At 37.9% G+C, this 26,258-nt stretch overlaps 1 protein-coding gene across 1 annotated transcript in view; it reads right to left on the bottom strand.

Annotated features, from left to right (window-relative positions):
• LOC132156812 (solute carrier family 35 member F3-like) overlaps positions 1–10,049 on the bottom strand; it is a 76,480-nt gene extending 66,431 nt beyond the window's left edge. The window contains exons 1-2 of the mRNA XM_059565845.1: positions 9,871–10,049; positions 8,115–8,329 (exon numbers count right to left, since the gene is read on the bottom strand). Of these exons, the coding sequence (XP_059421828.1) occupies positions 8,115–8,329; positions 9,871–9,962 (307 nt within the window). The 5' untranslated portion in view covers positions 9,963–10,049. The remainder of the gene's footprint in view (positions 1–8,114; positions 8,330–9,870) is intronic.
• Positions 10,050–26,258: the final 16,209 nt, after the last annotated feature.

The following is a 26,258-nucleotide window of genomic DNA, read 5'->3' as shown; positions in this document are numbered from 1 at the left end:
ATAAAAATAAAAAGATACGTGTCAATTAAATGGGTTGGTTAGAATAAAGGCCAGCATTTATATAATATTCAAAGACCGGTTGGAAATGAATGGAGAATTTTTGGGAATAGAAGAGAAGATCTCGCCATAGAATTGGACACATTGCACTTAATCAGTCATTATTTATAAGAGGAAAAACATGTGTCTGGACTTAAACTGTGTTAAATGTGATATTGTGAAACAGTTGAACCTATTTTAATAAAATGTAAAAGATATGACAACGAAAGATTACAACTTACAGAAGCATTTAATATAGCAATAAATCAGATCTCATTTTAGATTTTGTTAAATAAAGATGTGGCTATAGAAATGTTTCACAGAATAAGCATGGGGGAAGGAAAGTATGTGTGTGTGTGTGTGTGTGTGTGTGTGTGTGTGTGTGTGTGTGTGTGTGTTTTATATATATATAAAACACCCTTTGAAATTAGTTAGTTTCACAAGCCAGTTACAAGCATTTCAAAACCTGTTAGATGTTTTTACAACCGCTTGATGTCTAACTGATATGTAGACGCCTGTAATCACACAGACACCGACACATTCGGGTTTCGGTGCTTGAGATGACCGAGATGACGTCTGGTTTATTTACTAGATAACGCGACACAAGCTTGACAGAAGGAAAGTGTGTGTGTGTGTGTGTGTGTGTGTGTGTTAATTGACATAGCTTGAGAAATTAAGCTTGACAAAAATAAAAAAATATATCGACGGAGATAGTCTAAATTTAGACTAGTCGTAGATTAAAGCAATTACCTTAACACATTAAAAACAAATAACGCTTTTTCAACTATGTTTTTTTTTTTTTTGTTTGTTTGTTTTTTTTAAGACTAGCCTAAAAGTAAATAAAAATCGTATAGGTCTACATCATTTAAAAAGTAAAAATTGACCATATGTTTAAACGGATATAAAGTTTTCACTAATTAAGGACTGATGTCTCTTTATTAAAAACTACTTAGTTTAATTATTGTAACATTTAAATCTATTTAATGCTGCTATCACGCCTCCTGCCCGGCCCTCTCTAGCGCTGGAGGCGTGGTTTTTTTTCCGGAGCATTCCCGAGCCTCATTCTAACTGTTCATCGGTGCCGGGAGGTTGTTTTACGGACGCTTCACAACTCTGCCGGAGGATCTTTTTTTTTTTTCTTTCGTCTAACAGTCTCGCTTTTTAAAATTGTAGTTAGTGGTAAAGTACTGCATAGATTTGACAAGTATCTTGTCTGATGTAGGCTATTTTCTTTTAGATCCGCGTAAATGCCTAAGTTACCTATTTTTTTCTTTTGTTTTAACTTTTCACCCGACGTGACAAACGCCTACTTTCTTGGTTTATAACATTGCTTTACGTTCGCTTCTTTTTTTTTTTTTTTGAGTCGAGCTAACGTTACCGGAGACGTCATAACACTTTGCTGTGAGATCTTTCTTTTGTTTAACTCTTGTCAGTAAAATTTTAGTTAGTGGTAAAGTACAACATAGTTTTGACAAGTATCTTGTGCTGGTGTTTTAAAGACGGGGTCTGGTGTATTTTATTTTAGATCCACGTAATGTCTACCATCTTTTTTCTTTTGTTTTAAATTTTCTCTAACCTCGTGACAAAACGCCTACTTTCTTGGTTTGTATCGCTGCTTTACTTTCGTTTCTTTTTTTCAGTTGGAGGTAAGGTACAAATGCTAAAACTCTATTACCTAGTTTTCTTTATTTTCTAACTGGTAACAAAACACCAGTTTTAAATTGTAATGCTACAAGCTCTCACATCTTTTTCACGTATTGCTTAACGAAAACATATCTGATAGTTTTGACTCGTTTGGTTGTATCAGATAAATAACCAGTAACCTAGTTTTATTTCATTTGTAACAACTTTAACAACGTTTTTACACTTTTCCAACTACGAAAACGATCATCACATTGTTTCCATTGCTGCTATGTGTTTATAATCTGTTTCTTGAAATGCACTGTTTATTTAAAACCTTAATAAAATCTTCCCTTGCACCATTTTCATGATTTCGCCCCTTTTCAAAGTTTAAAAAAAGCACATAGCTTCCCACAACTTCTCCCACCCTCCGGAATTCCTCCTTGGCTCATAAGTTCATATTAAGGTCACTGGAGGGTGTACAGGGAGGGGAGGGGGGTGTACAAACAGGTGTCCAGAACAGATGGCTTTTATGACCCTCATCAATCAAATTTTTGGAGACAAGGGGCCCTGGATCCTCTCTGACCACTACAGTTTGCATATAACATCTAAAAATTATTTGTACAGTAGCCTCAAAAACAATTTTAAACTTGAGAAATGTGAATTTAATGCATTAGATAAAAGAAATTGCAAAAAATAAATAAACCAATATCAAAACGATATGCAGTATGTGCAATAATTTTTTATTATTTTTGAACTATATATCTACGGTTTTATCCTATATGTGTGTGTGTGTATATATATATATATATATATATATATATATATATATACAGTACAGACCAAAAGTTTGGACACACCTTCTCATTCAAAGAGTTTTCTTTATTTTCATGACTATGAAAATTGTAGAGTCACACTAAAGGCATCAAGGGCTATTTGACCAAGAAGGAGAGTGATGGGGTGCTGCGCCAGATGACCTGGCCTCCACGGTCACCGGACCTGAACCCAATCGAAATGGTTTAGGGGTGAGCTGGACCGCAGACAGATGGCAAAAGGGCCAACGAGTGCTAAGCATCTCTCGGGAAACTCCTTCAAGACTGTTGGAAGACCATTTCAGGTGACTACCTCTTGAAGCTCATCAAGAGAATGCCAAGAGTGTGCAAAGCAGTAATCAAAGCAAAAGGTGGCTACTTTGAAGATCCTAGAATATGACATATTTTCATTTTTTTCACACTTTTTTGTTATGTATATAATTCCATATATAATTCCACATGTGTTAATCAATCAATCAATCAATCAATTCCTACGAACCAAATAGTTGAAAGTGTCAAAATAGCCTGATTGCATATATATAATCATGTGCTCTCATAAATCAAGATTCAGTTTAAGTCACAGGCTTCTTTGAAGTTTCAGAAGTTGAGTCACTTTTAATTAGGTAGCTTTACAATACATATAGTTTCAAAGCAGTTTCACAATAATAAACAAGAAAACCGAACATTATGCTTTTTACTCTGCAGAACAGCTCTATAAAGACAATAGTGTCACTATTCACCTGAAGTCAGTTAAGTGTCGATTGGATTCAGTTCGATAGCTGTGTAATTAATTTAGTTAAGTGCGAGTTCGGTAAGGCGACTGTTACCTACCTGGGGAAACGGGTGGGACAGGGTCAAGTTTGACCTGTTGCCCTAAAAGTGCAAGCTATTGTGGAGTTTGCAGTGCCCCGTACGAAACGTGACCTCAGAAGATTTTTGGGCATGACTGGTTATTATCGTGGTTTTTGTAAAAACTTCTCAGATGTGCTTCGTGCTTCGCAAAATTTTGAATGGACTGCTAAGTGTCAAACTACATTTGATTCTGTTAAAACTCTTCTGTGTAGCGCTCCAGTCTTGGTTGCTCCAAGGTATGAGTGTTCCTTCAAAATGGATGTTGATACGAGTGCTACTGGTACTGGCGCTGTCCTGTTGCAGGATGATGAGAATGGAGTTGAGCATCCTGTTGGGTACTTCTCAAAAAAGTTCTTGAAACACCAACTAACTTATAGCACTATTGAGAAGGAGGCATTAGCCTTATTAATGGCGTTGCAACACTTCGAGGTGTATATTGGTTCTAGTTCCCTTCCGGTGATTGTATTTACTGATCATAACCAATTAGTCTCATATGAAGAACTCGAATCAACGGATCATGCGCTGGTCACTTTTTGTCCAGGATTTTTACCTTAAAATTCGTTATAAAAAAGGCAAAGATAATGTACTTGCTGATGCCCTTTCACGGTCATTCAGTTCTGAATAAATCTACTAGAAGCAGATTCTTTGTGTCCGGGGGTGTTACGACCTGAGTTTCTTGTAATGTTCGTGTGTGTGTGTGTACATTCTCCTCCCTCTTACTCTCTCTGGTATCTGATAGGATGCCCACTGATTGGATGTACGATCGCCATTGGTGGTGGAGACCAGGCGTGGACTTTAAAAGGACGCTGCCGGCATTCAACGGGGAGCTCATTGTTGGTTCAGACGCGGTTGGGTTGAAAGCTCTTGGATCCCTTCTCCGGCCGATGATCAAATTTGTCACATTCGAGTGTAATGTAAAAGCTAGTAATCACGTTCTTTCCTTTTCAACCTTGTGTATTAAGAACGTGGAGCAAAGGGGTGTCCTGCCGATTTGTTTTGGCGATCTTGTTTGGGTTCTGTTTTGTGTTAGGAAGTTAGGAAAGTAAAATGTATTTTACTTTTGTTATTTGAGGTTAATTATTACTCTTTTCCTTTCTAGATTGTTTTGTTTGTTATTTTGGCCTTTGGGACACTGTCACAGAGCTACCCTCTGCTCTTGTGACCCCTTGTTAGCCCTTTCAACAAACACATGTATACACATTTGGTTTGTAAAAGACTCTTTATTTACCTTGAAGTACCAGCAACAGGAGAGATGGATTAGCCACAAAAATGTATACCTACAACTATACTGTTGTGTTTCAGACTGGCCACCTGAGCACTAACTCAGAGGACATTTAAAGTTTGCTACAAACTGTTGATTATCGCATGGATCAGCATATATGGGGGCGGCCATCTTGATTTGAGTAAAAGACTGGAATGGACTTTTCTCATGCTTTTTATACCTGTACTGTGTTGCATCATGGGGAATGGGAGATACCAAGTATGGTGGGAAAAGAGGGGGAAGTGGTTTGATGTTATTGATGGTTATTTCCTCTAATTACTATTGAAGTTTATGTATGGAAGCTTGTACTGTTAGTTAAATTTGTGTGGTGAAGGAACTGGTTACTTGATCACATACTATTGTGACTTGGAATGTATTACATGTTTATGGTCTTAATTACTTTCCCATGTGATTATTGCTGAGAAATGGTTGTACCCAGGTGTATAAATTCTCACAGAATTGAGTGATCAGGAGGGCTAAGACTGTTGGTAGTGAATGCAGCATCTGCTGAGTACTCTGATTGAAGGAACCGACCTGATACAAGGTTCTTGTGTTTTTATAATGAAGTTTTTTTTTCCCTCTTTTTTTTGAATTTTTCATGCCTTGGCACCTGTGAGCACCCTGCACTTTGCTGGCTTGGGAGAACCTAAAATAAATACTTTAATGGCATTTAACGACCTCCATGTGTTATTCTGAAGAACAGTGAATGGTCCTATTGTGACAGACACCCTGGAGAGATGCTCTTTGTTTCACTTGTTGGTTTTTAATAAATCGAATTACTTATACTGATTAACATCGTGTACCTGTTTGATTATCGACCGGAGTGATTCGTACTTGGGATTCCATCACCACAACCCAGTCTTATAATGCCCTATTAAGAGTTTTTCCTACTACCCCTAGGCACGGGGCATAATAGTAAAGTTAATCAATAATAAAACAAAGTCCTTTCAGCTGTAAGCAGCTCTATAGAAGACAATAGTGTCATTATTTAGCTTGATTCAGTTCAATCAAGGTTCAAATTCAGATCAATAACTTTGATGTTGCAAAATTGGTCAATTATCAACAAATTAGATTCAGCTATAAAGCAGCTCTATGACAACAGTGTCATCCCTTTTTGGGGGTAAATTACTCTAAAAGATAATTAATTACTAGCTAGTAATTACATCTTCAGCAGTGTAATTAGATAACTATACTAATTACCAGGGGCGTAGATTACGCGGGGGACGTGTCCCCCCCACTTTTAATATAACGGAAATTCGTCCCCCGCACTTTTCCGGTCAAGTGTGTTCGCATAGAGGTTTTCAAGAGCTGGTGTGAATAAATATAGATTTAAACTCAAAGAGACAGGACAGTCTGCGCATGATCTGGTGTTTTATTAGGACCCAGAAGGCGAGATGAATATCACGGAGCGCTAAAAACTCCTGCAGTGTGTGTTTCATTCATACTCGAAGCTGGAGGGCGCTCTCGCGCAGAAATTCATACCAGGAAACTCCTAATATGACAACGGTGCAGCTATTGCTGTATGAAAACAATTATTTTCACAGAAAAACAGACACTTTTGGAAACACGAACACATTAAACATACGATTGCGACAATATGGGTTTCCAAGTCATCTCCAGCAGGTGATAAATAAAGTATATGAACAATGCAGTGCTGTTACAGTATAGAAACTATTCTGCCTTATGTGATAAAATTTTTTTTATTATTTGTTCTTGTCCAGAAGTTATAGATTTCTAAGCCAATTCAAAGCTTGAAATTATAGAAAAATTTAAGTTGCCTATACACTACCAAAAAGTTTTTGAACAGTAAGCTTGTTAATGTTTTAAGAAGTCTCTTCTATTCACCAAGCCTGCATTTATTTGATCCAAAGTACAGCAAAACAATAACATTTTTAAATATTTGTACTAGCCTATTTAAAATAACTGATTTCTATTTGAATATATTTCAAAATGTAATTTATTGAGATTTCAAAGCTGAATTTTTAGCATCATTACTCCATTCACACGATCCTTCAGAAATAATTCTGATATTCTGATTTGCTGCTCAAAAAAAAACACACATATAATGATAATGTTGAAAACAGTGGAGTAGATTATTTTCAGGTTTCTTTGATGAATAGAAAGTTCAGAAGAACAGCATTTATATGAAATAGAAATCTTTTGTAAAATGACGTCTTTATCATTACTTTTGATCAATTTAAAGAATCCTTGCTAAATAAAAGTATTAATTTCCATAATTTTTTTCCCCAAAAATACAAATTATACTGACTCTAAGCTTTTGAATGATATAGTGTATAATGTTGCAAAAGCTTTCTATTTCAAATAAATGATGATCTTTGGATCCTTCTATTCATCAAAGAATACTGAAAAAATGTACTCATATGTTTTAAATATTGATAATCAGCAAATCAGCATATTAGAATGATTTCTGAAGGATGAGACACTGAAGACTGGAGTAATGATGCTGAAAATACAGCTTGGATCACAGGAATAAATTACATTTTAAAATATATTCAAATAGAAAACATTTTTAAATAGTTAAAATATTTCACAATATTACTGCTTTTGCTGTATTCTGGATCAAATAAATTCAGGCTTGGTGATCAGAAGAGACTTAGAATTTCTCAGAAGAGAAATTATATATATATATATATATATATATAATTTCTGTCCCCCTCACTTATGAAAAGATGGCTACGCCCCTGCTAATTACTCACTCTCTCAAAAATATTGCATTATTTAATACTAATTTATTTCTATATCCCATATCATCCTCGTCCAGCTGAACAAAACAAGGAATGTATTTATTTCAAATAAATAATTACAAATATATAAAATAATAATTACAATATATATATATATATATATAAAATTGCATAAATTTAACTCACCAGGGTATTTAAAGGGAGGTTACATTAAAAACCATAACATTATATATTACATATTAATATTAAATCTTGTAATTAAATCATATTAATATTAAATCTTTTATGTAGAACTGATCTGTAGTCTATACACTATTTACTGCAATTGCATCAGATTTAATTAAAGTACAGAAAAATGAAGAGTGATTGCTTACTGTTCTTTTTCAAAGGGAAAAAAGTAATTAAAACACAGTAATTACTCTGTAATTCATTGCACCCAGCTCAATTCAACTTCTGTTTGTTCTCAACCCGTAGTGTTAGTGCAAATCAACAATCATCTCAACAATTATAAAATTGAACTCTGCAAGGAAAAATCAGAGATCTCATTATGAACTCAAACATTCTCAATTTGTTCCAAGACCACCTGATCTGATCTACTGGCATTCATTTTGTAGCCCTGGATTATTCTTACATCAAAACAAGGGTCTCATTTTTATTTCTCCAAAATAATATTTTAGGAGAAACATCTTGAGACAGAGTTGAAACTCCATCTGCTAAGCTCTGAAAGAACATCTAAGCAATAAAATGTTCCTCTGGGAGACACTCAACACCTTGATGTTTCACAGCTGTTCCACACAATCAATTCATTAGTAAAAACGAGTTGCTTACTCTTATAAACGGCATTCCACGGCTGGTAGCCATAATAGCCCGTGATTCTCAAGATCCTCTCCTCGATGGACGCGCTGTTGATGTCCTCAACTGATCGAGATGACTTCAGGTCCTCTTTAATCGACTCATCCACCACCAGGTACTTGAGCTGGCGGAGTTGGGGGCTGATGTCGGACAGCCTTCTGGGACTCACCTCGGGGGATTTACGCATTCCGCTGGAGACAAGAACACAAAGTTGGAATCGCGTTGGCTTCGAGCGCTTGACACCGATGGTGGGGTGTGCCAGTGAGATCGTGGCACACGAACAGCCCTTCTCATTACATAGGGATTCGGATAGTCCACCTCTTTAAACAGAGTATATGGTGTTTCTCAAACAGAAACACCCCGCGTAAAGCGAATTCCGAGTGCGCAGCTTTGTTTCGGTGCGTAACGAGGGTGGATGCGCGAATCTTCACCCTCCACTAACTGGCACCGCGAGCGGAGGAGGCAGAGGGGCTGAGAGATGATAACCAGACATGACTGCTGCTCCGTACAGTGTAACCCTCTACTGGTACAGTAGGCCACGAATCATTGGATGGAAAGTATAGATAATGCATTTGTGAAATACACAAATAATTGAAGTAAAATGTAATATTATGTAATGTTTAGTGCACTAAACATATTTTTCGAATCTGTAAAACAGAAATCATTTGTAGTACGTTTTACAAGAAAATACTATTTCAGTTTTTCTAAAATGTTATTTTTAATAATACAATGTGTTACTTGCCATTTATTCGTAATTACTTGTTAATTCACAATCAGTTTCTGAGTGATTGTGTTTTTGACAAATTTCCAGTGTAGACCATTTCTCAAGTTAAATTAACAATGGGCTACTAAAAATAACAGTGATAGGTCTAATAAAGATTGGTAATAACAAAACTAAAATCATTCATCAAAACATAATTTCGCTATATGATAAAAATTAAACTCCCACTATATTACAAGTTTTAATTAAAATATGTAAGATGCTATGTTGGGTAGGAACAAACAAACAAACCAGAAGCTGTTATTGATCCATAGTTATCAGTTTACGATCTTCGATGAGTCTGGCAGTTACATTCGCAACATGATAGATAAGAACCGAGTGAATTAGCTTTTACTAATGAGATGCAGCATGACAGCATATGGCAGATTAGTTAGTGTCGTTTCTTATGCTACAGTCTATATGACCACAGGGAGGCGTGCGCGTTTCAGCTTTACGCACCAACTCCACTGACGCTCCTTGCATGTGGAACAATTAACGCCACTGTTGGTGCTTCTCACAAATGCCGTGTTTACTATCTAACTTTATTTTACAGTTTAATATGGTAAGTCCTTTTAAAGTGTCTGCCCCCCCCCCGTCTTTTCTAATGCTTTAAGCATGAGTGTAGGCTACATATGCGAGGAACCTCGCATTAGCCTACATAGTCTCAAATGAATAGCATTTGAAATCTACTGTACATACTATTGACAAAATAAATCTGCATTAACTTTCAAATAATTGTTAATAAATCGTTAAAAATATCCAGATGCGAATCAGAGCTCAGTGGTTTTTTTTTTTTCTGTCATCAAGATTGATTCTAACTAGGCTTTGTTTTAGAAGCTTATTTTTTTTCTCAGTCCCTGAATACAAAGATAGCTACTACATCTGCCACGACACAGAAGTGTTACTGAGTAAAGCTGCATCTCAACACAACACGTATTCTGCTCATGCATAGGTGCTCTTTAAAATCCTTACATGGGCATCAAGGTGGTCGGGGGTCCCAGGTAACACATGCAGTCCCTCCGGGGCCGTCCGAGCAGGTCTCCATCTCCATACATGATCCCCATGAATGACAGCAGATCACTGCTCACACGCACAGAGACACACGGACTGGAATGGTCCGCTCACCCACTCGCACGCACGCTCCAGCCGTGACATGTACAGGTTTTCAGATAGTATCAGCTGTCACACCTCCAGCGGTTTCTCAGAACCACAGCGCCATCTGACGGTGGATGCAGTTTCGTGCTGCATGTTTTACTGGACTGTAAAGCTTGTGGAGAAAGACGGTCCACCTGTTCAAAGTAACAGCAAATCGAAATGATCGAAGATATTATTCAGGTTTTTGACCAAACTCGTAGGCCTCTTAGCAATTTAGGTCTAAGTTAGAAGTACACGGATAGTTAATTTTTAATGCAGGTACATTGGTAATGTCTGTCTGTCTGTCTGTCTGTCTAGTGTGTGTGTGTGTAAGCTTTTGAATAATATAGTGTATAATGTTACAAAATATCTTTATTTTAGATAAATGCTGATCTTTCTATTCATCAAAGAATTTGAGTGAAAAAATACTGAACTGTTTTAAATAATAATAATAATAATAATAACAATAATAGTACAAATGTTTCTTGAACAGCAATCAGCATTAGAATGATTTCTAAAAGATGATGTGACACTGAAGGCTGAAGTAATGAGGCTGAAAATTTAGCTTTGATCACAGGAATAAATTACATTTTAAAACATATTAAAATAGAAAGCAATTATTTATACTTTTCAATATATATATACTTTTATACTTTATAATATACTTTTCGGTCATGTTTAATGCAATGTGTTACTTGTTGTTTCTTTGTAAATTGTAAATCTTTGTGAAATTTACTAACAGTTTCTAAGTGAAAATTGTTTCTAAGCCATTTTTTCAGTCTGTAGGTTTTAACAGGATTGCAAACATTTTATAATAATGATAAAAGTTAGTCAGAAGCATATATAATAGAAAAGAGGAGGTAACTAAGTGCTTAGCCACCTATTTCCGATGAAATGTCAACAAAGACTGCTAATACTCTAAATCTATTTAACTATAGCATATTTCCATAACCAAACCAAACAAAGAACTTTCCCCTAATGTTAGTATTTGGTTCCTGTTTAGTTATATCTGGGAACTACAGTTTTTCTCAGTCGCTTTGGTACATTTCTCAGATCAGAATTGAAATTCTCAAAACTACCTGTTCAATTCTCACATCATTGTGTCACTTGTGCACATCAAAAAAGCAGTTTTTCATTTCTTTGAACAAGTTGCAAATGCTTTGGTACATCCATGCAAATGATTATGTACAATTCTCTGTTGTTTCCTAAATTATCAGTTGCTAATGTCATGTTGCTCAAAATTTATTGTAGTTTTCTGTGCAATAGTGTTACCCCCCAAAACATCGGGTCTTTAGTTCATCGTATAAGTCATTAAATGCAAAATGGTTAATCTAGTTGTCATAAACTGCCAAGCACACTTTTTTTTTACACATTATTATTAGACCTTTTGTCAATTTGGCATGAATTGTGCAAGTGAATATTTACTAATGAGGAGAATGTAGATGATAAACCAATGATAAACCATTTCTCTGAAATAGCTCAAAGGTTCATCTCATGAATCTTCAGTTGGAGAGCTTATACTGTATAGACAGAGGACAACACAAGAGTTACACATTCTGACAATTGACTTATTTTCATATTTGTGCCCATATTTCTTTTTCCTTTTCTATATCACAATGACATTGTAAAGTTTTTTTTTTTTTGTTTGTCTACAGACTGTCTCTTGAAAATTAACTGTATTATTACATTTAATGAAAAGGAAAGAAAATGAAAAAAATTAAGAATAAAATAAAAAAATCTACTATTTCGTGAAAAAAGCTTAATGAATATGCTAAACGATGTCTTAATGAAAGTATTTATTTGGGGGGTTAGGTTAGGTAGATTAAAAATATCATTAGCTCAGTATAAATACAGTAGATGGAAAAACAATATGATGGTCCTCTGAGTAAAGGCTCAGAGTTGAAAATGCAGAGGAACAAAGTTTCAGAAAGTCTCCAAACAAAATATGAGCAGTAGGAAAGAATAATTCATCATATTACTATCCTCTGTGTTGTTTTCAGTGAACACTTCCTTCTTATCATTTTTCCACTGAGCAGTTTACACAATAAAAAACCATTGTGTCCTTATTATATGGTACAAGCACTATTTAGGGGCTAAAAATAGATGACATCTTAAGAGCTCGCAATTTATCCTGCTCATGTCTGTTTTTCAGCAAGAAAAACACAGCGTCCCCATTATTGTATCAAATCAAATGTTGTAATATAGGGATAAAAGGAAGTAGAAAAGATCTGTCATTCGAATTTGATAAAAATCTTGAGTTTGCCAGTCTCCCTCAAACTTTATTTCAAAGAATGAGGTATAGCTTTCAGTCTTTCAGAGCCAAAAACCCATAGTTCCCACGTGTCAAACGAGTCTGATGTACAGTAGCTCGTCTGTTGAAGCTGGTCAGAATTATGATGGTTGAAACTATGTGAGAAGGTAGGATGAAATGTTCTTGCTGTTTCCCACAGAAACCCACCCACAAGGCTGTATGGTAGCCAATCTATGTGACAAACAGTTTTCATGGTGACTATTCTTATTAGAATCAAAACTGAAGAAGGTACATCCTGTTTGGGTGCAGTTATGGTCTATTTATTATTTTTAATTTGGGCTATATCATGCTTGTTTATTGTTTATTATCTTTTGTCTCGTTTAACAAAGCAGCTTGTTGTAAGGAGAACTAGAAAAGCTTTGGCTTGTGTGTTGAGTTCACAGCATATTTATTTAAAGACATAAATTAAAGCTTGTCTAATCTGGCTATGTTTTCGTCCTAAATTTCTTGATGTAGCTGGTCTTGTATTTAGGTCACCAGCTTTTCCTGTTGCCATGTAACCGAAGACGCTGTCTGCTGATGGGCTCTCGGCTGGCTCTTGAGTCCAAAACCCAGCATCCGTGTTCAGCTCTGAGGCAGTGAAAACATGCATCATACATATACAACTACACAACTAATCTGACTAGAAATAATGGGAGTTATGCTCCTGTGCTGGTGGAAATCACTGAAAGCTGTCAAGTTAACCTCGAAATAAGAATTATGCAAATTTTCACCCATCCGTTATTTATTTCTTTTAGTTTTTTATTTATATTTTATGGTAGCATGTGCAGCTACTGTATTACTGGTATTACAGAACACATCCATATTAAAATATGCATATGAATGCAGCAACAGGTTAATAGTCAGTAACCATGTGGTCACACTTTTGCAATCTAAAAGTTATAATCTTTTCTTTTGCAATGTGAGAACAGCTCTCTGTGCAGTTGTTCAGTGTTGATTTTGACTCCGGTATGAAATTTGTGTTTATATACAGAGCTATATTGGCTAGTAAAGCTCACGTTTCTTTTTAAACCATTGAATTCGATAACTCCTGAATGAAGAACAGGGAATGTTTCTGCACTATAAATTGAGGTGGACTGCAGTGTCAAAGAAAGAGGGTCCAGAGCAAATATAATTTATTGAGGCCTCCAATAGGGTCTTCTTCATGAACAGATATTAAAGGAAACCAGGACAAGCAGAATCAGAGGACTCTGGGTACAAAATCGAAAAGCAGTGAAGTGAAGAGACCAAGAGGAGAAGAGGTGAACTAAGATGGTGTTTCACTAAATATGAAGTATTGAAATATGCAGTATATATGTGCATATGTAGGGATACAAAGTATTTTGAAATGTAACTATGCATTATATGCATAACAATTCACAAGTTAAACTAAAAAAATTAATGATACAATAAAAAAGGGAAAAAAAGAGGAAAACAAGAAATAAAATAGGGAACGCTAGTGTTAGAGGGTCTTTTTCAAAATAAAGTTGAAAGAATAGCAAACTAATAGAGGATGCTTGTGTTAGAGGGTCATTTTCATAATAAATAAACAGAAAACATGTAGAATAAAAATATAGAGAGTGCAAGTGAGGGTCAAGTGTTGTTTTTATTTTTATTTGTTTCTTTTTTTATATAATATGCATATAAAATAGAATTATGATAGAGAGTGCATAGAGTTAGAGCCTGTTGTGGTTTTGTAAGCAAAAATTAATGCCTTGAATTTTATGTGAGCAGCTATTGGAAGCAGTGCAAATTGTCGTTCAGAGGTGTGACATGCACTCTTTTCGGCTTGTTGAAGACTAATCTTGCAGCCGCATTCTGGATTAATTGTAGAGATTTTTAACGATTTTGAAAATAATGTTTTAGCATTTGGTTTGTTTTGTTCATTTCATAATTTATTTTATTTTTCTTTAGAGCCGTATGAACTCTCCAAGTTTGTTCACCAGGATGATTTGAGGTGCTCCAAAGAGCATCTTGTGCTTCTGCACAAATGAGTTCACATAACCATAGCCAAATGTTTTTTTTTTTTTGTTTATGCAGCAGATAGAGTTATATGTGCAGAAGAATTCAATATGTACCAAGAGACGAGCATAAGTGAATTCATAAGTACTTCATAAATTCACACATTCTTTTGTCACTCACCGATGTGTAATGTTGGATGATTTTCCAGAAAAATAAATGACAAAGTATTTGTGTATCAATTGTTTGATTGGGTTCTCTTTGAAATAATTTTCAAATATACAAAATTCTAAACTTCTAACTTAACACCAGCACTAAGATTTCCCTCAAATTTCACACAGAAAACAATCAGTACAAACAACATCTTGCATGTTTTAAGCAATGTGTTTCCTCCATCGCATAATTCAACAGCGTAATGTAAACACAGAGCTTGTGTAAATATTTATTATGTAATATTTAATGCATGGAGGTATGCATGGTGAAAGGCCTCTACTCTCTGAGCTGAAGTGTAAGATTGTAAGAGCAGGATGGTGTGTATCAGAGCCCTGGAGTATCACTGCAACACTGATCCCCCTCCTCATGTGAGATTCACAAGTGACACAAAGCTGAGCGCGGCAGATGATATGCTGTCAGGGAGAGAGAAACGAAGACCGAGAAACACTGAAAGACATGTTAAATCAGTCGACTTCTTTGGGAACTCCACCCAGTACAATGCTGATGTTAACTATTTGAATATATATAAGTCTCTCTCTCTCTTTTTGGTCACAAAAATGTTACATGTTCTAAGGGTTATTATCAGGAACACAAAATAATCATAATAATTTTATTTCATATATATATATAGTGTAGAGAGACACAGAGAGAGAAATGTGCCTTAAAAAGAGATTCAAAAAAGAGGCAATCTGGTGCTCTCAACAGTGGGAATTCAGCCAAAATGTCACAAAGCTTTGTTTTGCATAGTTGTGTTGATATGTCAGGGTAGGCTGGGGGATAATTGGACTCCCAGGGCCGAGCCGTGAGCTCTGTGTGTCCAAATGCTCGTCACACGCAGACATCTTCCAATTTCACAGCCAGTACTTTTGGTGAATATTACTTGCTCTTGTTTCGCATGTGTGTGTGAAAAGAAAATTGTGGTGATGTGTGTATCCAGAAATATGTGTGTGGGAAAATAAACAAGCATGTCTGTGTGTGTTTAGGCATTCTTGTGGGAATGCATCAGGCCGGAGGAGGGGCAAGTCAAAGGAGAAAATTACCTTTGAAGTCTGCTGGGTATTTTCACAGTGTGGGCCTTGAATGTGGAATAAAATTATTTTCTTTTAACATCCGTTGCTCTGAAAGCCCTAAGCGGACATGGATTATTTTTTTTTTCTGACTTGTTCTGTCAAATTATAAGTTGTTTTCTTTTGGTCTGGAAGTAGCAAAAGCCATTTCCAGTTCAATACATACTCCCTCATGGATGAGTGGGTTCATTTTTGACGTTGATCAAGGACTCTGTCAAGCTGAAATGGCTCTCTGTCAGTAACAGACCACTTTCAAACCAGTTTCGATACTTAGGCTACAGGCTACAGCTTTATTGCCTTATGCAGAGACTATAGTGATATTTCATTGCAATATACAGTGATACAGTGTATTCCAATGGCAGTCAACTCCCAGCTGTGTGTATATATACCGTATATATATATACTGTACAGTCAAACCAAAATTATTTGATTTTACTGGTAGTCCACTGTATGAAGAATTTGGAATTTGAAGAATTTGGTGTATAATATGTCACGGTTAACTTTATTTTCCTCACTTACATAAGTGAACTATAGTGTCCTGCACCACTAGTAAAAAAAAATCATAAATAAAATAATATCTGGTGTCTGAATAATTTTTGGTTTGACTGTATATATAATGACTTTTCATCTTTCCACCCTCCTGCCACCTGCTGTATATATCGCTCACTACAACACTCTTAACAGGTTGAGACTTGGAAAAGGATTAGCTCAAAATGATTATTTTCTGTGGAATATTAATGCTGGAATATAAATTTTACTTTCATATTGTATTGGTTATAAACAAACTGATATTCTTGGGATACTGGTATCCACCTGACTGGAGTGAGAAGTTGGAAAATCTTTTGGAGGCCTTGGATGCTTTATTTCATCTGGATTGCATATTTCAACTGCGCCTAGCAATCACTGAATATTTTGAAGCATGGGCCTACATCGTGATGTTTAGAGACATAGCCTAGTCTCCCGCGATGTCTAGAGACAAGGCCTAGTATCCTTTAGTCAAAAAAGCAGTATAGATGAAGAAAGTACCTTTAAAAATGGCGGAAAAGACTGACAAAACTCACCAGAGCAGGTGAACCTTGCTGTCGTGTTATAGCTACTGCTTAATATAATGGTATTTGTTATCATATGCCTAAGTCTGGCATTATTTATGTGGTTTAGTTCAAAAGTTTACTTTAGAAAAGAAAAAAACTGTCTCCTCTTGCCTTATTTCGAAATAAACATTTTTCTTTACAAATCCTCGTTTTGAGCTTCTAATTCGTGACCAGTGTTTTGTTTCATTCTTTCTCCGCGCTTGTCACTAACCACGCAGCGATGACGAACTACAACATCCGCCCGCACGTCTTCCGGTTCCCCACAGTCAGCAAAGGTGAGAAAAAAATAGTTTATTACATTTGAAATATGGATATGTATCTTATAAAAACGCATGGATTTGCTACTGGGGGCCTTTATTCACCCCCACCCGATCGAGCCATGTGAGGGACGTTTTATCACAGATGTGTGCACTTTATTTCATGTCTTCTGAACTGTTGACAACAAACACCGTTTACCACATTGATAGGCTTGGAAGAGCAAGGACAATTTTTAATATAACTCCGACTGGATTATTCTGAAAGAGGAAAGTCACATGCACCTAGGATGCTTCGAGGGTGAGTAGAAGATGGACGAATTTCTCAGGTGAACTAACCCTTTAATGCTGCTCAGAGGTGCATAAATCCATTTACACAGCAATGATCCATATACTTAGGGACTGATGTGGGTCAGAGCTGGCATAATTTAGTATGACTTTTATGCAGCATTACGTCCCTTAACAGAATTTTGAGCAGACACAAAGCAAATTTAACCCAGTTGTGTAAAGATGCATTGAGACTCTCGTTACAGCAAAATTTGCCCCAAGTATCTCATATCAGATTCACAATAACTGTGATTACGTCAAATTAATACTGTAAATCTACTTTCTGAGATTTGCTAGTTTCTGTATTAGCTGCTATGGCAACCTGGATAGTAGTTAGTAGTAGTGTATTTTTTTCCTTGAAGGCTCATAGTACAGCGTGGTACTGTTCCACATGACACCCCTTCAGAAGGTCTTCATCTCCTCTCCTCTCCTCTCCTTCCCTTTTCTCTTCTCCATGCTGTCACTTCGTCTCAGCTGTTCTTCAAACCTAGAAGCACAAGTATGTAGTATGTGTGTTTTTACATGGGTGTGTGCTGGTTTGAATGTATGCACACATAACTGCATCTTTTACCCCGCCAGCTATGCCTGCATAAATCCACAGAGGCTTTATTTTATTCTTGTTGACTGTTTTCATCCGTGCTTCGTCCCCAAAGCAATGCTCATATATTAGATGACATATTTGTAATATTAGCCTATTACACACAGGAGGAAAATGAGACATGAAACGTTCATCCCATTCTATATTCCTGTGAGAAAATCTGGACATTGGCATAAAGTGATTGTAGGGATGTATTTAGCACTGCAGGGCTTCTGCAGTCACTGCTCCCTCTCACTCCTTCTCTTTCTCTCGGGATAAATATAGACCTCTTAGAACCAGCAGAGTCAGACCGTAAGGGAGGGAGAGAGAGAGAGAGAGAGAGAGAGAGAGAGAGAGAGAGAGAGAGAAAGCACCGTATGGGGTCTATACCAGCCTCTCTGCTTCCCAGAACTTGTTAAGGTAGCATCAGAGATCAGTAGACCATCAGTGGAGTTAATATTTAATGGCGTTTCCAGAGAATCTGTAAGATACATAGAGTTCCAACATATTCACTGTATTTTTCTGCATAAATATACAAATCCTTATGTCACCGGGAATTTGAGGCCTGCTAAAGATGTAAAGATAGCAGTGCAGACTATTCTGACTAATGGATTATAATTGTTTTTCATTATTATTATTCTTCAATTAAGTAGCCTAAATGGGGGGAAAATACTCAATGTCTCCTTTGCTTTAGTCTGTTCCTAGGAGCAGATAGAAGGCTTTGTGTCCCTGTGTCTCTGGAAGGATTGTGTAAAACAGTGTTAATTTCGTTAATGAAGACGAAGATGAAATATATTCGTTAATGAACATTTTTTTCTGTGACGACATGAAATGTATGCCACGTCTTCATTAATAAGATGGGACAAGACTATATAATGTTATTTGAGGACTACCGGACATCCAAAATACTTCCTATAGGCTACTGTCTTGTCCTTCAAAATGTACACCCCTGTCATTGGATTGCAATCGGATAAGAGGCGTTCGCATATCTAGTCTCAGTATGGCATTCACAGTGGATGGAGAGAATAACAAAAACAATGGCCTTAGCACCCATTTTTCTCTGCAGTCACAATTTGTTGTCGATTAACTTAAATTTAGTGAAGGCGTGATAGGTGGAATCAAGCTGATAGAAGCTCTCTCTCGCACACGCTCCACTTCTACAGTTGTCACATACAACAAAATACCAACAAAATATGTTAAATATTTTAAGTAAACCTGCTGTATCTGAAAAATGAGTTTAATTTTTATCTCTTTAGTATTTGTCTTATTGAGCTTCATTTAAAAATATATATATAAATTACATATATTAAATATATTATATATGAACAACTATAATTTTTATGTTGCTCCCTTTTCACTACTGTTAAAGGGATAGTTCACCCAAAAATGAAAAATGTCATCATTTATTTGTTTTTGTTTTTTATTCAATCCTTGATTCAAATGTATCATAAACTTAATTGATTTGGTCTAAACAGAGAAAAACTAATTACTATTTTTGTTTGAAGACCAAAATAAATGTTGGCAACTGCAGCTTGACTAAAAAGTATAATGATTAAAAGTAATGACTAAAAGTTGGCAAAAATGCAATGACTTTTCGTAGACTAAAACTAGACTAAAATATATAAGACTCATATGACTAAAATGTGACTAAGACTATTTTAAAGCATTTTAAAAGACTAAATCAACTGGTGTAAAACTAATAAGTACAGAGGTAGGGGGCGCCAAAATGTTGAAACGTGTGTAAACAAATTAAAGGGATTTTAAAATCAACTCTAAAATGAACTGACAACCAGTTAAGTGATGATCTGCATTATTTCAACATTTTTAATGAGTAGCATTTACCAGTGAAATTCCTTGTGAGAAACCACACTACCCATCATTCTACAAAGAAATCCTATCAAAAAGTTGTGCCAGTAAAGCTTTTTAGCACCTACTCCCATAAAGTACTGCAAATTACTGTCTCTATATGCTCTCAAACTGCTTGAATATTTCCACATATGTGCATATTTTGAAATAAATGTGATATATATGGTTATCATACATAATCAACATCTTTAAATCATATCAGTTGTTCTTATAATTATCCTCTATTTTTAACTTTTGTTTTAATTGTCATTCGCAGTGCTTCATGGGATTATAGTTCTAACCCAAAGCCCACTGTTTTGTACGTTTTCTGTTTTAATAAATTCTTTTTTTTTTTTTAACTTCAAATCAAAGTTTGTTATGTGATTTACCTCATAGCTGGATTGGTTTGGTTTGAGGCCCATAACTCTTTAATGAGGACAGTTTAATGGTATATTAACATAGTACAGTATCAGATTATGAGCTAGCAATGAACGGTAAAATATACAGGTGTCAGAATGCTTGTGACACATTTTATACTTGTCACGCTTACCTTTAATAAAACTGTAACCTAAATGGAGCTGTCACACATTCACCAGTCAATGCACCTCACATTATACTGCTCCACCTCAGAGGTCTTTATTCCACTTTAAGATTCTATTTGTATATTCTTTCTCTTTTTACTGTTTCAGTTTATTCCCATTGCTGGTAAAGAGGGATTATTCTTAATTAATGTATAAATGAATTAGGTTGTTCAACATTTAAAGATATAACAACAAGAATTATGCATTCTGATTCTATCCATGACAGAAAGGGGGCATTTTTGTTATTTTTAAGAAGAGTTTAGCCATTGACCTGTTAGCACAAATGGTTTACAAGCCCATGGATATATCAAATACTTGAATGAGAGCAGATGCCTGAAGCTTCATCACATTAACACCTGCACCTTCTCCAGTTCACCGCTAGAGGTCCTTCTCTCCTCATTAGATCCCATTTTAAGGGATAGTTCACCCAAAAATGAAAATTCTGTTATCATTTACTCATGATGACAGAATTTTCATTTTTGGGTGAACTATCCCTTTAAGGCAATCATTTCCAATGTTGATAACTGAAGTATGAAAGTAGTTCAAGTACTGGTTCATCAAGCACTTGTACAGACAAAACTGACAACATTAGTAGAAAATGTGTACACACAAAGCAATAATATATAGTTTTAAGGATATTTTGTTTACTTTGCTGTTTAAGTATTAAATGCTAAGAAACATTGCCATCCTACATTCTTCCAGAATGGCTTATTGTAGCAGCCAAGTCCTTTTTGTTTTAAAATGGATAAGTAAAAGCCAGGCCAGTCAGAATGGAGCTGCAAGCTTGTTCTCTATTACTTATGTAACACTGTGTGTATATCAATGTACATAGAATTTATATTACTGAAGGGATTCAGTTCCTATTTTTAGTATTCTATTTTTATTATTGAGTTGTGTGTTGGAATATCTGCATCGTCTTTGAAAATAAATGTTATATTTAAAACTGTAGCCTATGTATGGATAAGCGTTTTAGAGAGTGATATTGTGAGTTTATCATGTTGCACATTTAATTCAGAAAGTAGCATACAAGTGTTTTTTTCTGTTTTTTTTAGGTTAGTGTAAAAACATTTGTCAGTCGAGTCAAATCAAGAAAAATATGTTAAAACCATATTTTTGTGTGCAGATTGTGTACAGAAATCGTTTTGTGTCAGTAGGGATCTCCCACCAGGGGCCAGCGGGGTCAAACCAAACCTTGACCCAAAACCATGGCTGATGCTACTTCTGGATCATTTGCCACATGTAAAATAGACATTAATCACATTACATTGTGGGAACAGCACCCCAACCTTAGTTGAATTTTTCAAGAAAACTGTTTTACGTTTACATAGACTGCCATCTAGCGGCAAGATCCATCATAAACACAAACCTGATCACAGATGCGAAGTCCTTATTACTCTTTTCTTCTCTGTTTGTATTATACACGATTAAGGGAATGATATCTGTTTGAGGATACATAACACTGAAGATATTCGAGTGTGCTGCAACAATCCAGACAGCAAACTTTAAAACTGAAATTTTGCAGCGTATATTTGTAGCACCCTGACTGGGACACATTTAACTTTATTTTATTTTTGAGAAATAGACATTGACCGGAAAATTGCAGGAAGAGGATACAATGGCATTTTTCTCCAAAATATTTAGGACTTACTTGAAATTAATTGACTGACCCAGCAACCATGCATGCCTTTTCTTGCAATGAACTTTTTATGACCAGAATAAGAGAGAGAGAAAAGCTTTTCAGAGATAACAATTTATGAGTTTAAAGACTAAACAACAATTAATGAATGGGTCATATAACTAAACCCTGTAAATTTACAGCATCTTTTATTGTTATTCTTTGTTTTCATATTGTACTTGTTCACCATAGAAAAGAGCCAGATTTGTCAGTTTTTCAAGCTGTATGTGGGATCAAATTAGTTTTTAGTGGTTTAAAAAAAATTGCACTTGCACAATTTCTTGCAGTATTTGGTTCTGTGTTGAATAGCTTCTAATGCTTTAGAAAGAATAACCTTCCTGTGATGTACAGTTTACATTCAGTGATGCTCTCAGAACTTTTGCATACTTTGTGTGGTGCAATGTCCTCTGAGCTATTTCTCACAGGAAGCACAAGAAGAGCGTTACAGGCAACCTCATATGACTTCTGTATATCACAGAGTGTTAGTGAAAACTTTGGCTTTTAGCAGGATGTTTTGGTAGTGCTTTAATTTATATACAGACAAAACATATTACAGTGGTGGCCAAAATGATTAGAACACTAGTATTTTCACTAGCTAAAAAATGGTTTTAAGTCAGTTATTAATTTTAAGTCAGAGATCTGATCTCATCATCATCCAGTCTGCCTGAAATGACATTCCAGACATATTGGATGATGATGAGATCAGATCTCTGTGTGGAGTGCTGGCTGTTGTCAGACTCCTTTGTGCAAACAAAAATCTCACTGGGTTATGGCAAAATGAATGTTTGGAAATGTGAACTGATATTTCCATACTGACACACTACAGCAAACGACAGAAATAACTGACTTAAAACCATTTTTAGCTGGTGAAGATGTCACAAGGTGACGATCTTTAGGGGCGGAACCAAAATTCGGGAAGTTTGGTTCCGCCCGGAAGCGTTTCCGCCCGGACCGGAAAAACAGAACACCGGAACTTCCGGTAGCGCCGTAAGAAGGAAAATCAGGGAATTCGATGCACCTGTGCCTAGTTAGGGACAGCGGTTGGTGATTGGAGGATACGCTGGACAAGGCAGTACTTAAGGCCAAGTTATTTCCCAGTCTGGGAAGCTCTTTTTGGTGTGTGTGAAGCACTGGGTTGTGCCCGTCTTGGTACGCTGCTGGTAGCTGTCTAACTCTCTCTCTCCCTCAGGCTGGAATTGTATGATTGTGAAGACATCGCGAACCTTAAAGGTTGAGAAGTGAACAGATTATACGGCGAACTGAGACGACGTGAAAAAGGGGATTGGAAGTGGCATTGATGTGAGTACTAAGAGCCAGTCGAAAGTGCCCTGTATATTGACCTGGCGTTGTGTAGATCTCTCCAGGAGGAGGAGGGCGGCCCTACCCCTAATATAGTGTGGTGGGAGAGCCGAAGGAATACTTATTGAAGTAGTCACAACGACGACATCACTAGCTAGGCCGCATATTCCATCGCCAGATCCGAACCAAGCGAAGTGAAGGAAGACGGGTGTCCTTTCCGTACACTGAGTGTGGTGGGTGAGTCTTCGTGCTGTGAAAACCTATAATTTTGACGTGGTGCTGTATATTGCTGTGGGCTGCTGTGTATTGCCGTGTGTCCTGTCAGATAAACCCCCGCCTTCACGCACTTCGGCGTGGGAGGACAAGGAGATTGCTGGTCCTAGCCTAGTTCAGTACAGTATATGTTGTGAGCGTGCTTCAGATCTCCGGAGATAGCACGGTACGCTGTGTCCAGCCCAGAGGTGAAAGCCATCCAAAGCAGAGTAACTGTGTTTTGTGTCCAAGTTGATACCTGTGGAGAGGAAAGGAAAGAGAGTGAGTAACACAAGGAGAAACAGAGGAAACCGGTACTTACAGTGCGCTGTGTTCAGCCCAGAGGTGAGAGCCATTCAAAGCAAACTAACGGTGCTATTGTGCCCAAGTTGATATCTGTGGAGAGAAAAGGAGAGAGAGGGAATAACACGAGGAGGAATAGAGCGAACCCTGTACTTACAGTACGCTGTGTCCAGCCCAGAGGTGAGAGCCATTTAAAGCAAACTAACTGTGCTATTGTGCCCAAGTTGATACCTGTGGAGAGAAAAGGAGAGAGAGGTGAATAACACGAGGAGGAATAGAGCGAACCCTGTACTTACAGTACGCTGTGTCCAGCCCAGAGGTGAGAGCCATTCAAAGCAAACTAACTGTGCTATTGTGCCCAAGTTGATACCTGTGGAGAGAAAAGGAGAGAGAGAGTGAATAACACGAGGAGGAATAGAGCGAACCCTGTACTTACAGTACGCTGTGTCCAGCCCAGAGGTGAGAGCCATTCAAAGCAAACTAACTGTGCTATTGTGCCCAAGTTGATACCTGTGGAGAGAAAAGGAGAGAGAGAGTGAATAACACGAGGAGGAATAGAGCGAACCCTGTACTTACAGTACGCTGTGTCCAGCCCAGAGGTGAGAGCCATTCAAAGCAAACTAACTGTGCTATTGTGCCCAAGTTGATACCTGTGGAGAGAAAAGGAGAGAGAGTGGGTAACACGAGGAGAGACTGAGGAAACCTGTACTTACGCCGCTGCCTGTGGAGAAAGAGAAAGCGAGTGAGCACCCAAGGAACGAACTGTGTGAACCAGTACTTACTGTGAGCTGTAATCAGCGAAGAGGTGAGAGCAGAACCAAGCTGAACTAACTGTGCCTGTGTGTCCCAGCCGTTGCCTGTGGAGAAAGAGAAAGCGAGTGAGCACCCAAGGAACGAACTGTGTGAACCAGTACCTACTGTGAGCTGTAATCAGCGAAGAGGTGAGAGCAAAACCAAGCTGAATTAACTGTGCCTGTGTGTCCCAGCCGTTGCCTGTGGAGAAAGAGAAAGAGCCCGTTGCCTGTGGAGGAAGAGAAAGAGAGTGAGCACCTCGAGAACGAACTGTGTGAACCAGTACTTACCGTGAGCTGTATTCAGCGAAGAGGAGGAAGAAGGAGGGCGCTACGGATACCTAAGACTCAGGCCGGGGCCCGAGTCCTACGCCCCGGATCCCCGTGGCCCCCTTGCTCCCTGACCTCTTCCCGGCCATAGCCCATCTGGAGGGCCGAGTCAGAGTTTAGTTTTAATTGCCCTTTCCCTATTCCCCAAGCTATTTTTAAATATTTAAATAAAGATTGTTTTATCACTTACTTGTTCTCGTGTTGTTTGGCCATTGGGTCGGGTTTGGGGACCTCCTCGAGGTGGAAGTTGAGAAGGGGTGTGGCTTAGTTAAAGCATAGCCAGCCCCTGGGTGTGACAGATTTGGCGTAGTCGGCAGGATTTTCCACCTCGAGTTGAGTAACCAAGGTCGTCCAATGACCGACAACGCGGGGCTTTCAGCCCAACCCCGTGCCATGCCCGTTTTTATGGGGAGCCCCTGGATTCAAAAATATGGGGGGACAGAATCCGAGGTACGATTGTCTGAATGGAAGGCTCAACTAGAGTACTTGGCCGACCTACAGGGCCTTAGTGCAGCCCAGCGGCTTCAATTTGTGTTAAACTCCCTGGATGGAGAAGCGCGGCGAGAGGTGCATGCCGCCCCCGAAGCCGTTAGAGCCAACGCCCAAACCGTGTTCCAGTTCCTCACTGAACAGTATGGTGACCACACCCCCGTAGCTGTCCTTCGCTCCCAGTTCTTCAATTGTAAGCAGGGCCCCCGCCAACCGATTAGAGCTTTCGCCCTGAGGTTGCGAGAGCAATTCGCCCGACTACAGACCCGTCGGGACCACGGGTTGGGAGATGGAGAGACTCTATTGCGGGACCAGTTTCTTCTGGGGTTGAAGGAGGGTCCGGTGAGACAGAGCCTACGTATCCAGTTTCGAAGGGACCCGGGTCTTACGTTCGAAGATCTGAAGAAAGAGGCACTGGCCCTGGAAGGTGATGAGACTGAGGTGAGTGGTTCCCCAGTGTGTGCGGTTGTCAGTGAAGTAGCACCAGCACAACCCGGAGGCCCTGACTGGAAGCAAGCACTGAAGGCTGAACTTTTGAAAGATGTCCGCGATCAGATGTCTGAACTGTCTAAAGCCCTCGTAGGAGAATTGCGCCAAGGACGGGCGCGGGAGGAACCACGGCCGGCGCCCCGAGACCGAGTGTACTCAGAGGGAGGCCGAGAGCCGTTCAGGCGCCCGAACCACTTTAACCGGCCCCGTTTCGAATGGGACGAGCAAGGGCGACCCATCTGTAACCGCTGTGGCAAACCAGGTCACTATAGCCGTCAGTGTGGGCCCCGCAGGGCGTCAGAAGGGGGTTTTTAGGTCGGCCGGCCACTGTGGGTCGTGTGGCCGGGACCCCTCGAGAAGACCCTGGAAGAGGATATGGCTCTAGGAGCCAGAT

Source organism: Carassius carassius, chromosome 14, assembly GCF_963082965.1.
Source record: "Carassius carassius chromosome 14, fCarCar2.1, whole genome shotgun sequence".
NCBI lineage: Eukaryota > Metazoa > Chordata > Actinopteri > Cypriniformes > Cyprinidae > Carassius > Carassius carassius.
This window is presented reverse-complemented; position numbering and strand designations above follow the sequence as displayed.